This window comes from Papio anubis, chromosome 14 (genome assembly GCF_008728515.1).
Source record: "Papio anubis isolate 15944 chromosome 14, Panubis1.0, whole genome shotgun sequence".
Lineage (NCBI taxonomy): Eukaryota > Metazoa > Chordata > Mammalia > Primates > Cercopithecidae > Papio > Papio anubis.
In genome coordinates, this window is record NC_044989.1 from 63681327 (window position 1) to 63696318 (window position 14992).

Sequence of the window (14992 nt, forward strand, 5' to 3'; positions counted from 1 at the left end):
TAATAACAATCTCACTGGATACAAAGTTCTACTAAGTGATTGGAAGTTGATTTAACCATGTTGTTATAGGGGTGTAAGACACAGATTCTATAGTGTTATTATAATATACACTATATAATATAATGCACAGGGTAGACCTAAATACTGGTATTTAGGACCCGCATGGCCTAGTTACATTGTGAGAGTAATCAGGGATATATACACAATATTCAGTTTTTAACTAATGCACAGGTTCTACCCTCGGCAGCAGTTAAGATGTCCAGGGCTATGCCATTTTGCAAAGTAATGTGTCTGATTTGGGTGGTCTCTTCAGTAAGAAGAAGAATAGCATAGTTGGTATCATTAATGGCTGCAGCCATATGTTTAGCCTCAACTTGTGGCTCTATGTATATCTATTGTTGCCACTTGGGGAGAAAAAATGGCCAAAGGGTAAAACCGCCAGGATGCATGCTTCTGGCAGTACCTGACGTTTACACTCTTCCAGTGAATAGGAATGCATGTATCTAAACGGGACACAATGCATACGGACAAGGATGCCGCCAGGTGCATATACCCATCCAATTAGAGCGTAAGTAAGGCCAGCTGTGGGTGCCACAACTCATAACAATCCCCAAGGGGAGGGGTAGGCCCCCATGTGGAGAGAGTTATACTGCCACCCAGCCACATATCTTTGGTTATTTGAAGGGATCGGTTACATTGCTGTGGGGATAGCCATCTGTGATGGTTAATATTGTCAACTTGATTGGATTGAAATATGCAAAGTATTGTTTCTGGGTGTTGCCAGAAGAGATTATTATTTGAATCAGTGGACTGGGAGAGGAAGAACCACCTTCAGGAAGACCCACCCACAATGTGGGTGGGCATCATCCCATTGGCTGCCAGCATGGCTAGAAAAAGCAAGCAGACAAAAGTGGAAGAAGGTGACTTGCATGAGTCTTCTTGCCTTTATCTTTCTCCCATGCTGGATGCTTCCCACTCTCAAGACTCCAAGTTCTTTGGCTTTTGGACTCTTGGACTTACATCAGTGGTTTGCCAGGGGCTCTTGGGCCTTCAGCCACAGATGGGAGGCTACACTCTTGGCTTCCTTACTTTTGAGGTTTTGGGATTTAGGCTGAGCCATTACTGGCTTCCTTGGCAGCCATTACATAGAGGCAAAGGTCCTATGTAGTCTACCTGCCACCGTTGCACTTGGGTCCAGCCCTGGCCTATCTGTTCAGTATTGTGTGGAAAGGGCCTGGGGTGTTTCTGTGCACAGGTAGGACATTGCTTATAGGTGAGTACTATATCTTTATATCATAGTGGTAGTCCTCAATTTTCACTATGGCCCAAAAGGTATGTTGTCCCCAGTGTCCCATCTTTTTATGTAGCCAGTAAGCCACATCTTCTTGTGGGCACTTCCTTGAGGAAGCGAATGTAGGGTAGGCTTGTCTGCCTGTTGATTTCCAGGTGGTGTAGATGAAATGTGGGCATCCACATGGTAGTCTGGATGTATGGAGAATGTCATTCCACATGTCAGCACCTGAAAGGGCGCAGGCTGCTATTGACCAATCCTGTGTTTTGCACTATAGTAGCCACATTTTGAGTCCCTTAAAGACAGCCCAGCTGTCAGTGCATAGGACTGCTGGATCCAGCTTATGAAGGAGGACCATCCAAGCTGCCCACAGCTCAGCGCATTGGCTACTATGTCCTTCACCTGTATCAAACCAGATACTATCAGTGGATGGCTGGGTGGCCACAACTGTCTAGGTGCAAGGACTGCATCATGATGAGCCATCTGTGTACCAGGCCTAGTTAGGAATTGGACCTTGGCTCTACTGTATAAAGGAAGGGATTTGTGGAGGCCCAGCATTCTCCACTGAAGACTGTCTTCAGCTGTAACATAGGTGACAGGTCCAAGCATCAAATGGAGCTCTGCAACCAAGGGGCAATTAGTTCATGGTGCTCCTCTGTTGCAGGTAGGCCTGCCATTTGGCCAGTCTGTGTCTGGGCATTCCTAGACTTTGGTTTCTGGAAGGTACCCTTCAGCCAACCTGCTGTGAGGTACGGGGTGCATACTAGCATTGAGACGCTCTCTGTGATACCCTCAACTTGCAAGGCATAATATGTAGCACAGAGTTGTTGCTCTGCGACATTACATTTAACTCCAGTCCCCTTCCATAGTGACACAGGAGTTCAAAAGAAATCACTTAGGCAGATAGCAAGGACATGGGAGTCCTTGGAAAGGCTTTTCTGTTTAATAAAAAGCAGCCCCAAATCATTTTCTAACAAAGAACAGCCTGCAAAGCTGGGAGCTTGCATGGATGAATGCTGGCAGGAACTAAGGACTAGACATTTTCAAGATGGCAGCTCCATCTTCCCTTCTCTACCAGCCACGTGTGCTGTAAGGAACAGATAAGATGGCACCGATCAACTGGAAAGCCCTGGGAGGACCAGCCTTCCCAGCTTGCTATGTAAACATCATACCTGATGGAACCAATCTATAAGCCCTTTATAAATCAGACACCACCTCCTCAAACTGGACTATAAAACTTGGTGCATTGACCACCAGCTGGCCCTTTCCACTTGCAGACCTCTTCCTCTACGGAGGTAGCTGTTTCTCTCTTCTGTTCTACCTATTAAACCTCCATTCCTAAACTCCTCATGTATGTCTGTGTCCTAAATTTTCCTGGCGCATGACAATGAGCCCCAGGGTTTATAACCCAGACAACGTAGCCACTTCATAATGGGCACCTTGTCTGGGATACCAAGTACAACATTCAACAAAACGGTGAGTAGAGGGGAGCGAACTCCAACTCTGTCCTTTCATTCTGAGACTCTCAGCCTCCATTTTAGACCTTTCATGGAGGACTTAGTTGTCGCATGGGACTGGGAGAAGTCCTGGGGCAACTGAAGATTTCTGGCCAGGGCTGCCACCCGGTATTACCCAAAGGCTTCTGGACTGACCTCAGCCTCTAACTGCCCTCATGGGGTATCAGCAACAGGATCCCCAACTTTCCTATCATAATTTCCTCCTTTCCTGTTTGCAACCATTATATCTCTTATCCTGTGTATGAAATATGCGAGAAGTTTTACAGTTCAGGGAAGTAATCTTGTTTGGCAAGATCAGAGAATGTCTAGTAACTGAGGATGTAGCTTCAAGGGAAGGTGTCTTTGTAATTTTCTAGGAACAGAGGGTTTCCCCCACCACAGTGAATGTCTCTCTCTTAGCCTTTGGTCTAGAGAGCACATGTCATTTCCAGGTCTCTGCCCTTGGTCTGGAGAGTACGTGGCATTTCCAGGTCTCTCTCTGCCCTTGGTCTGGAGACCATGTGGCATTTCCAGGTCTCTCTCTGCCCTTGGTCTGAAGAGCACATGGCATGTAAAGGTCACTCTGCTCTTGGTCTAGAGAGCAAATGGTGTTTCAAGGTCAACAGTGCCACCTAGTGGAACAAGGATCCATGAGGCACATTGTCAGTCCTTCACCAAAATATCCTAGCCTCCCAATTATCTTCCCTTTTTGAGCCTCTCTACTAGAAACCAGGCTTTATGCCACTTTGATAATTGGGAAAATTATGCCTTCAACAATTGGGTTAAAATATCCTCCAAAGCCAAATTTTAGTCTTGATCCTGTCCCATCAGCAGGAAAATGGCCATTCGGTCCCTACGTTCCTTTAAGGCACCTATTCTGCCTCCAGTTAGAGTGGTACTTAATTAGTAAGGGGATTTTAAGTTCAGAAGTTAACAGGAACCATTCAGTATGGGTAAACGCTTCAGCGTGGGCCATAATAGCAGGATACAAAGTTCAATCTAGCAGACCCCCTCCATTAAAGTGGCCTTGCCCAACCATTATGTAGTTTTTCTGGAGATCAATTTTCAGGGAGCCAGGCAGGTCACACAAATCTAGGAAGTCAAAGAGAAATCACAGGCAGAGAACTAGAGCCACTTGGGTGAGCATGACTAATCCCAATCTCTTAGTTCCTCTGGTACCATAGCTGGGGGTCACGCCTGCAACCATGGGCAGCATGTTCAACAAGGTGTCAGGAGCCAGGAACCATAGAGGGAAAACAGAAGGGGGGACGCCCCCACTGTCTTCCTCTCTATCCTGAGTCACACCAAAAGGAAGGAGACAAAGGGATACCTTTTTTTTTTCTTTCACTTTTCTTTCTAGATGGGTACTATCTTAAGCCTGCACTCCCTTGGAGTGAATTCTGAAGCACTGGGACTTCTTTCACCCTGAAATTTTAAAGAAAAAGCAGCTTATTTTCTTTTGCACAAGGGCATGGCCTTTTTACTAGATCTTTGCAAGTGTTACAAAATCAACCTAGTGCTTTTAGCAATCATATCAGGCAGGCCCAAAAAGAATAATTCTCCAAAATCAGAGAAGCAACTTCCAAGGGAACCACCTGATGATCCCTCTCATTTGGGGCCCCTTCAAGTTCCCTCGTCATTACAGGACCTTAGGCAAATAAAGGGAGACTTAGGTCAATTTTCTGACAACTCTGATAGGTATATAGAAGCTTTCCAAAATTTAACTCAGGTATTTGACCTCTCATAGAAGGATGTTATGCTGCTCCTAAGCCAAACTCTAACCACAGCTGAGAAGCAGGCAGCTCTGCAAGCATCAGAGAATATCAAAGATGAGCAATATGTCACTTATAGTAGGCCAAAAGAGAAAATAGGAAAGGGGAAGAAATAGGGAAACACCATTCCCCATAGGAATAGGAAATACCTGTTCACAACCCTAATTGAAACTATCAAACTTTTCTATGGTGTTTTTCCTTCTTTCATGGTTTAAAATGGCTTCTCTTTTATAATGTTCTTCCAACTTGGGAAAAATTAATTTTCCAACCATTAATATGCTTGGTTTAGAGTTGAGCTAGAAGGAAGGGACACCAGAAGCCTGACATGCCAACAAAAGGGTAAAAATTTCTTACCAGTTGGGCTTTTGGTGTCTTTCTCCATGTGCAAACTGGTAAAAGGGATAAGTAAGGAGAGTTGCTAATATTCTCTGTAAAGTTTTAATGAAAAAGGATTTGTGAGGTTGGTCTCAAGTTGTAGACAATCTGGTGTGCTTTGTGTGCCTTTCTGTATGGTTCTGTCAGAAGAAAGGGTACCTTAGGTTAAGATGCAGGCCTAGGACCCCATAAGACTGCTGTTCAAGCCAGCCCAACAAAATGATCAGTAACAAACTTGGCTACAGGCCTCCATCTTGTTTCATGTCCTCGGGACCTGTAAACACATGGCAATATTTTGTTTTCGTCTCCACCATTTTACAGTGGTGGCTATCTTCTTGTTCTAAGTCAGTTCCTGGGTGAGGGCCACAAAATCAGAAGCCAGTTTTCTGAGCGGGGTCAGGGTATACACCCCAAAGTAGTCACTTCAATAGATGGGACCAGAATCCTAAAGGCATATGTATATGTCCGTGTGTTTCCCACAGGCCCCACCCAAGCCCCTCAGAGTAACTGGCTACCTCCAATTCACAAGTCTATCCCTGCACTAGAACTTCCACGGCCTGCATTTATTTCACTGCGATTTTAGCTTGTTCAAGGTCACATCCTCTCTTGTGGACCAGTTCCAGTGTTCCTCCTTCTTGACTAAGCCATCTAGGGGCCTAAGGAATTGTACCAAATGTGGAAATAAAAGGAAACCAATACCCTAGAAGGCCTAAGAAGGTTTGCTACTGCTCTGGTGTGGTAGGACATGGGTTGGCCTGTACCTTACTCTATAATGGTAGACTGGATAAATTTAGTCTCACCCCACTAGATGACACCCAGGTATTTGATACACCTGGACCCTGGACTTTGCATTGACCACCCACTGTCCCTCTGTAGGTCGAGTGAGACAGCAAGGTGGGGGCTGCAGTTTCTAAGCTAGAAAAAGACTCAGAAGTTAGCATGTTATCATCAGTATAATGGAAAATACATATCCCTCTGGAGTGGTCCACTGACTCAGGTTGGAGAGCCTTTGGCCACAACAGACAGTGGGGCTAAGAAAACACTGGGGGCAAGACAGTAAAGATGCATTGTTCTCTTTTCCCAGATGAATGCAAATTGGTCTTGACTCTCTGGGGCAATGGGGATGCTAAAGGCGGCCTTGGTAAACAACCCAGCAAGAGAAAAGAACAAACAATCCCATTAAAAGTGGGCAAAAGACATAGACATTTCTCAAAAGAAGACATATAAGCAGTCAACAAACATGTGAAAAAATGCTCAATATCACTAATTATCAGAGAAATTCAAATTAAAACAACACATTTCATCTTACATGACTCAGAATGGCTATTAGTAAAAAGTCAAAAACAAACAAACAAACAAACAAAACCCGATATAGGCAGGAATATGGAGTAAAGGGAGCCCTTGTACACTGTTGGTGGGAATGTGAATTAGTATCACCCCTATAAAAAACACTATAGATGTTTTACAAAGAAATAAAAATGAAACTACCATTCAACCCAGGAATCCCACAACTGGGCATCTACCCAAAGGAAAAGAAATTATTATATAAAAAAGACACTTGCACTCATATGTTTATTGCAGTATTTTTCACCATAGTAAAGTCATGGAATCAACCTAAGTTTTCATCAATGGTTGACTGTATTTTTAAAATGTGATATATGGCTTCTTCTCCAAGAGAACACCAAATGGCGGATGACGCCGGTGCAGCGGGGGGGGGGGGCGGCCGGAGGCCCTGGTGGCCCTGGGATGGGGAACCGCGGTGGCTTCCGCGGAGGTTTCGGCAGTGGCATCCGGGGCCGGGGTCGCGGCCGTGGACGGGGCCGGGGCCGAGGCCGCGGAGCTCGCGGAGGCAAAGCCGAGGATAAGGAGTGGATGCCCGTTACTAAGCTGGGCCGCTTGGTCAAGGACATGAAGATCAAGTCCCTGGAGGAGATCTACCTCTTCTCTTTGCCCATTAAGGGATCTGAGATCATTGACTTTTTCTTGGGGGCTTCTCTCAAAGACGAGGTTTTGAAGATTATGCCGGTGCAGAAGCAGACCCGTGCTGGCCAGCGCACCAGGTTCAAGGCGTTTGTTGCTATCGGGGACTACAATGGCCACGTCGGCCTGGGTGTTAAGTGCTCCAAGGAGGTGGCCACTGCCATCCGTGGGGCCATCATCCTGGCCAAACTCTCCATTGTCCCAGTGCGCAGAGGCTACTGGGGGAACAAGATCGGCAAGCCCCACACCGTCCCTTGCAAGGTGACAGGCCGCTGCGGCTCTGTGCTCGTGCGCCTCATCCCTGCACCCAGGGGCACTGGCATCGTCTCAGCGCCTGTGCCCAAGAAGCTGCTCATGATGGCTGGTATTGATGACTGCTACACCTCAGCCCGGGGCTGCACTGCCACCCTGGGCAACTTCGCCAAGGCCACCTTCGACGCCATCTCTAAGACCTACAGCTACCTGACTCCTGACCTCTGGAAGGAGACTGTGTTTACCAAGTCTCCCTATCAGGAATTCACTGACCACCTTGTCAAGACCCACACCAGAGTCTCTGTGCAGCGGACCCAGGCTCCAGCTGTGGCTACAACATAGGGTTTTTATACAAGAAAAATAAAGTGAATTAAGCCTGTTAAAAAAAAAAAAATGTGATATATGGGTGGCTGGCAAGATGGCTGAATAGGAACAGCTCCAGCCTGCAGCTCCCAGTGAGATCAACACAGAAGGCAGGTGATTTCTGCATTTCCAACTGAGGCAGCTGGCTCATCAAATTGAGACTGGTTAGATGGTGGGTGAAGCCCATGGAAGGCAAGCAGAAGCAGGGTGGGGCATCACCTCACCCAGGAAGCACAAGGGGTTGGGGAACTCCCTCCCCTAGCCAAGGGAAGCCGTGAGGGACTGTGCTGTGAGGGACTATACCGTGAGGAAGGGTGCATTTCGGCCCAGATACTACACTTTTCCCATGGTTTTCGCAACCTGCAGATCAGGAGATTCCCTTGGGTGCCTACACCACCAGGGCCCTGAGTTTCAAGTACAAAACTGGGCAGTTGTTTGGGAAGACACCAAGCTAGCTGCAGGAGTTTTTTTTTTTTTTTTTTTTTTTCCCCATACTGCAGTGGTGCCTGGAATACCATGAGACACAACCGTTTACTTCCCTGGAAAGGGGGCTGAAGTCAGGGAGCCAGGTGGTCTAGCTCAGCGGATCCCACCGCCATGGAGCCCGGCAAGCTAAGATCCACTAGCTTGAAATTCTTGCTGCCAGCACAGCAGTTTGAAGTCCACCTGGGACACTCGATCCTGGTGGGAGGAGCGGCATCCACCATTACGAAGGCTTGAGTAGGCAGTTTTCCCCTCACAGTGTAAACAAAGCTGCCCGGAAGTTCAAAATGGGCAGAGCCCACTGCAGCTCAGCAAAGCTGCTGTAGCCAGACTGCCTCCCTAGATTTCTCCTCTCTGGGTAGGGCATCTCTGAAAGAAAGGCAGCAGCCACAGTCAGGGGCTTATAGATAAAACTCCCATCTCCTTGGGACAGAGCACCTGGGGGAAAGGGTGGCTTTGGGCACAGCTTCAGCAGACTTAAACATTACTGCCTGCTAACTCTGAAGAGAGCAGTGGAGCTTCTAGCACAGTGCTTGAGCTCTAAGGGACAGACTGCCTCCTCAAGTGTGTCCCTGACCCCCGTGCCTCCTGACAGGGAGATACCTCCCAGCAAGGGTTAACAGCCACCTCATACAAGAGAGCTCCAGCTGGCATCTGATGGATGCCCCTCTGGGACGAAGTATCCAGAGGAAGGAACAGGCAATAATCTTTGCTGTTCTGCAGTCTCTGCTGGTAATACTCAGGCAAACTCCAGCAGGCCTGCAGTAGAAGGACCTATTAGAAAGAAAACTAACAGAAAAGAATAGCATCAACATCAACAAAAAAGACATCCACACAAAAACCCCATCTGAAGGTCACTAGCATCCAAGATCAAAGGTAGATAAATCCACAAAGATGAGGAAAAACTAGGGCAAAAAGGCTGAACATTCCAAAAACCAGAATGCCTCTTCTCCCCCAAAGGATCACAATTCCTCACCAGCAAGGGAACAAAGTGGATGGAGAATGAGTGTGACGAATTGACAGAAGTAGGCCTCAGAAGGTGGGTAATAACAAACTCCACTGCGCTAAAGGAGCATGTTCTAACCCAATGCAAGGAAGCTAAGAACCTTGGAAAAAAGGTTAGAGGAATTGCTAACTAGAATAACCAGTTTTGAGAAGAACATAAATGACCTGATACAGATGAAAAACACAGCACAAGAACTTCATAAAGCATACTGAAGGAGATAGACACAAAAAAGACCCTTCAAAAATCAATGAATTCAGGAGCTATGTTTTTTAAAAGATTAACAAAATAGATACACCGCTAGCCAGACTAATAAAGAAAAGAGAAAAGAATCAAATAGATATAATAAAAAATGATAAAGGAGATATCTTCACTGATCCCACAGAAATACAAACTACCATCAGAGAATACTATAAACACCTCTACTCAAATAAACTAGAAAATCTAGAAGAAATGGATAAATTCCTCAATACACCCTCCCAAGACTAAACCAGGAAGAAGTCAAATCCCTGAATAGACCAATAACAAGTTCTGAAATTGAGGCAATACTTAATAGCCTACCAACCAAAAAAGGTCCAGGACCACACAGATTGACAGCTGAATTCTACCAGAGGTACAAAGAGGAGCTGGTACCATTCCTTCTGAAATTATTCCAAACAATAGAAAAAGAGGGACTCCCCCCTAACTCATTTTATGAGGCAGGCCAGCATCAACCTGATTCCAAAACCTGGCAGAGTCACAACAAAAAAAGAAAATTTCAGTCCAATATCCTTTGATGAACATCAGTGTAAAAATCCTCAATAAAATACTGGCAAACCGAATCCAGCAGCACATCAAAAAGCTTATCCACCATGATCAAGTCAGCTTTATTCCTGGGATGAAAGGCTGGTTCCACATATGCAAATCAATAAACGTAATGCATCACATAAACAGAACCAATGAAAAAACCCACATGATTATCTCAATAGATGCAGAAAAGGCCTTCCATAAAATTCAACATCACTTCATGCTAAAAACTCTCAGTGAACTAGGTATTGATGTAACACATCTCAAAATAAAAAGACCTATTTGTGACAAACCCACAGCCAGTACCATACTAAATGGGTAAAAGCTGGAAGCATTCCCTTTGAAACCCAGCACAAGACAAGGATGCCCTCTCTCACCACTCCTATTCAACATAGTGTTGGAAGTTCTGGCGAGGGCAATCAGACAAGAGAGAAAGAAAGGACAATCGAATAGGAAGAGAGAAAGTCAAATTGTCTCTGTTTGCAGATGACATGATTGTATATTTAGAAAACCCCATCATTTCAGCCCAAAATCTCCTTAAGCTGATAAGCAACTTCAGCAAAGTCTTGGGATACAAAACCAATGTGCAAAAATCACAAGCATTCCTATACACCAATAATAGACAAACAGAGAGCTAAATCATGAGTGAACTCCCATTCACAATTGCTACAAAGAGAATAAAATACCTAGGAATCCAACTTACAAGGAATGTGAAGGACCTCTTCAAGGAGAACTACAAACCACTGCTCAAGGAAATAAGAGAGGACACAAACAAAGGGAAAACATTCAATGCTCATGGATAGGAAGAATCAGTATCAAGAAAATGGCCATATTGCCCAAGGTAATTTATAGATTCAATGCTATCCCCATCAAGCTACCAATGACTTTCTTCACAGAATTAGAAAAAAAACTACTTTAAATTTTACATGGAATCAAAAAAGAGCCCGCATTGCCAAGACAATCCTAAGCAAAAAGAACAAACTTGGAGGCATCATGCTACCTGACTTCAAACTATAATACAAGGCTACAGTAACCAAAACAGCATGGTACTGGTACCAAAACAGATATATAGACAAATGGAACAGGGGCCTCAGAAATAATGCCACACATCTACAACCATTTGATCTTTGACAAACCTGACAAAAACGAGCAGTGGAGAAAGGATCCCTTGTTTAATAAATGGTGTTGGGAAAATTGGCTAGCCATATGTGGAAAACTGAAACTGGACCCCTTCCTTATACAAAAATTAACTCAAGATGGATTAACGATTTAAACATAAGACCCAAAACCATAAAAACCCTAGAAGAAAACCTACGCAATACCATTCAGGACATAGGCATGGGCAAAGACTTCATGACTAAAACACCAAAAACAATGGCAACAGAAGCCAAAACTGACAAATGGGATCTAACGGAACTAAAGAGCTTCTCCATAGCAAAAGCAACTATCATCAGAATAAACAGGTAACCTACAGAATGGGAGAAAATTTTTGCAATCTATCCATCTGACAAAGGGCTAATATCCAGAATCTACAAAGAACTTAAACAAATTTACAAGAAAAAAAACAAACAACCCCATCAAAAAGTGGGCGAAGGATATGAACAGACACTTCTCAAAAGAAGACATTTATGCAGCCAACAAACTTATGAAAAAAAGCTCATCATCACTGGGTCATTAGAGAAATGCAAATCAAACCCACAATGAGATACCATCTCACACCAGTTAGAATGGTGATCATTAAAAACTTGGGAAACAACAGATGCTGGAAAGGATATGGAGAAACAGAAATGTTTTAACACTGTTGGTGAGAGCATAAGTTAGTTCAACCATTGTGGAAGACAGTGTGGTGATTCCTCAAGGATCTAGAACTAGAAGTAACATGTGATCCAGCAATCCCATTACTGGGTATATACCCAAAGGATTATAAATCATTCTACTATAAAGACATATGCACATGTATGTTTACTGTAACACTATTCACAATAGCAAAGACTTGGAACCAACCCAAATGCCTATCAGTGATAGACTGGATAAATAAACTGTCGCATATATACTCCATGGAATACTATGCAGACATAAAAAAGGATGAGTTCATATCCTTTGCAGGGACATGGATGAAGCTGGAAACCATCATTCTCAGCAAGCTAACACAGGAACAAAAAACCAAACAGCACATATTCTCACTCATAAGTGAGAGCTGAACAGTCAGAACACATGGACACAGGGAGGGGAACAGCACACACTGGGGCCTGTCGGGGGGTGAGGGGTGAGAGGAGAGATAGCATTAGGAGAAATAACTAATGTAGATGACGGGTTGATGGGTGCAGAAAACCAACATGGCACGTGTATGTCTATGTAACAAAGCTGCGTGTTCTGCACATGTATCCAAGAACTTAAAGTATAATCAAAGAAAATGTGGTATATATACACCATGAAATACTGTTCATCTATAAAAAGGAATGACATCATGTTCTTTGCAGCAACATGGATGAAGTTTGAGAACATTATCCTACGTGTAATAACTGAGGTAATCAAACACCATATGTTCTCTAAGTGTGAGCTAACTATTGGGTACACATGGACATAAAGATGGAAATAATAGACACTGGGGACTCCAAAGTTGGTAGAGGAGTAAGGGTTAGAAATTTACCTATTGGATACAATGTTTATTATTTGGATAATGGGTACACCACAAGCCCAATCCTCACTGTTACTCAGTGTATCCATGTAACAAACCTGCCCATGTACTTCTGAATGTAAAATTAAAAAAATTTTTTAAATGGCATATATTAATGCAAATTTAAATATGGCAAGAAAAATAACAATAATTAATATTTATGTACCTAATACCATATCATCAAATATATGAAACAAAAACTGACAGGTGGGGTACGGTGGTGGATGCCTGTAATCCCAGCTACTTGGGAGGCTGATGTGGCAGGATTCACAAACCCAGGGGTTCAAGTCCAGTCTGAGCAACATAGTGAGACCCTGTCTCTTAAAATAAGCCAAATAGAATTGAAGTGAGAAATACTCTTCAATAGTAGTTGAAGACTTCAATACCCATTCTTAATAATTGCTAGAAAACTAGACAGAAGGAAATGGAAGACTTAATAAATCAACTACTTGTACAAATACAAAATATTCTTCTCCATAACATACACATTATTCTCATGTCTATATAAGACATTTTCTAGGATAAACTAAGTTTCAATAGATTTAAAAAGATAGATATCAAAGTATCTTCTCCCATCACAATGGGATGAAATTACAAATCAATAACACAAGTAAAACTTAAAAAAACCCAAATTTCTGGAAATTATGTAAATAACACTCTCAGACAACTAACAGATTAAAAAAGAAACCACAAGGGAAATTAGAAAATGCTTAGAGACAAATAAAAATGAAAACTCAACATATCAAAACTTATCTGACACAGTGAAAGTAATGGTAAAGAGATATTTATACTTATAAAGGATTACAATAAAAAGCAAGATCTGAAACCAACTACCTAGAATTACAATTTAAGGAACTAGAAAAAGGAAAAAAAAACTACACCCAAAGCTAGAAAAGGAAATAATAAATATTGGAGCAGAGATCAACAAAATAGACAGTAGAAAAACAGTGGAAAAAAATTAGTAAACCAAAAATTATTTGAAAAGTATCAACAAAATTGACAAACCTGTATCTAATTACCTAAAAAACAAACAAGCAAACAAACAAAAAACTAGAAAAATCTCAAATTACTGAAATCAGAACTGAAAGTAGGGACATTATTACTGATTCTATAGAAATAAAAAGGATAAGATAGTACTATGAACAATTTTATGCCAACAAATTGGCTAACTAGGTGAAACGGACAAATTACTAAAAACACAAAGCCTATTATAAATAAATCAAAGTAGTAGACAATCTAAATAGACTGAGGAATAATGAGATTGAGTCAGTAATCAAACATGTCCTGACAAAGAAAAGCCCTACCCCGACAGCTTCACTGGTAAATTCTACCAAACACTTAAAGAGAAAATAATACTAATTCCTAACTCATTCTATAAGGCCAGTATTACCATACTACAAAAGTTGAACAAAAACAATACAAAAAAAAATAATAAAACCAAAGACCAATATCCCTCATCAACATTAATGCACAAATCCTCAACAAAATACTAGCAAACTGAACTCAGTAGCATATTAATAGGATTATACATCATGACCAAGTAAGATTTATTCTTGGAAGGCAAGAATGGTTCAACATATGAAAATTAATTTATGTGATATAACATGAATAAAGGTAGAAAAACCCACATAACCATCTCAATTGAGGTAGAAAAAGCATTTGACAAAAATTCAACATCCTTTCATGATAAAAACACTCAACAAACTAGGGTAGAAGAAAACTAACTCGACAATAAAATCTATATACGAAACACCCACCATTCATCATACTCAATGGTGAAATACTCAAAACTTTTCCTCTAAGATCAGCAACAGGACAAATATGCCCACTTTTACCACATCTATTCAACATAGTACTGAAGTTGGATTGGAGGATTTAATATTGTTAGGATGTCAATATTACCCAAAGTGACCAACAGACTCAATGCAATTATATCAAAATTCCAGTATCTGTTTTTGCAGAAATAGAAAACCATCCTAAAATTTACATGGGTCCGAAGGGACCCCAGATATCCAAAATAGTCTTGAAAAAGAAGAACAGTGTTGGAGGACTCATACTTTCTGATTTCAAAACTTAATATAAAGGTACTGTAAACAAAACAATGTGGTGTGGCACAAAGACAGACATATAGACCACTGGAGTAAAACAGAAAGTCCACAAATAAACGCTCCCATATATGGTCACATGATTTTTGATAAGGTTATCAAGAAAAGCTTACCAATGTACCCTCCTATGAACTGCTTAAGATTGCCTGTTTCTGGATACCTTAGCCCAAACTATTCTTTCACTCACAGAGAAAGAGACTAACATTTTTCTGTGTGTTTAGTTGTCATCTGTATTTCTTATTTTGTGACTTGCCTGATTGTGAATTTGCTAGCTTTTTTTTTTTTTTTCTTTTTCCCGAGATGGAGTCATGCTCTGTCACCCAGGCTGGAGTGCAGTGGCTCGATCTCGGCTCACTGCAACCTCCCCCTCCTGGGTTCAAGTGATTCTCCTGCCTCAGTCTCCCAAGTA

General features: G+C 42.5%; 2 protein-coding genes across 13 annotated transcripts in view; one reads left to right on the forward strand and one right to left on the reverse strand.

The window, feature by feature from the left end:
• Positions 1-14992, reverse strand: part of WDPCP (WD repeat containing planar cell polarity effector) — a 479815-nt gene that overhangs the window by 184240 nt on the left and 280583 nt on the right. The window lies entirely within an intron of this gene.
• Positions 6620-7546, forward strand: LOC101018389 (40S ribosomal protein S2). The gene is given in 2 exon segments (XM_009184298.4): positions 6620-6649; positions 6651-7546. Coding segments are annotated over 2 exon segments (888 nt in total). The 3' UTR covers positions 7509-7546.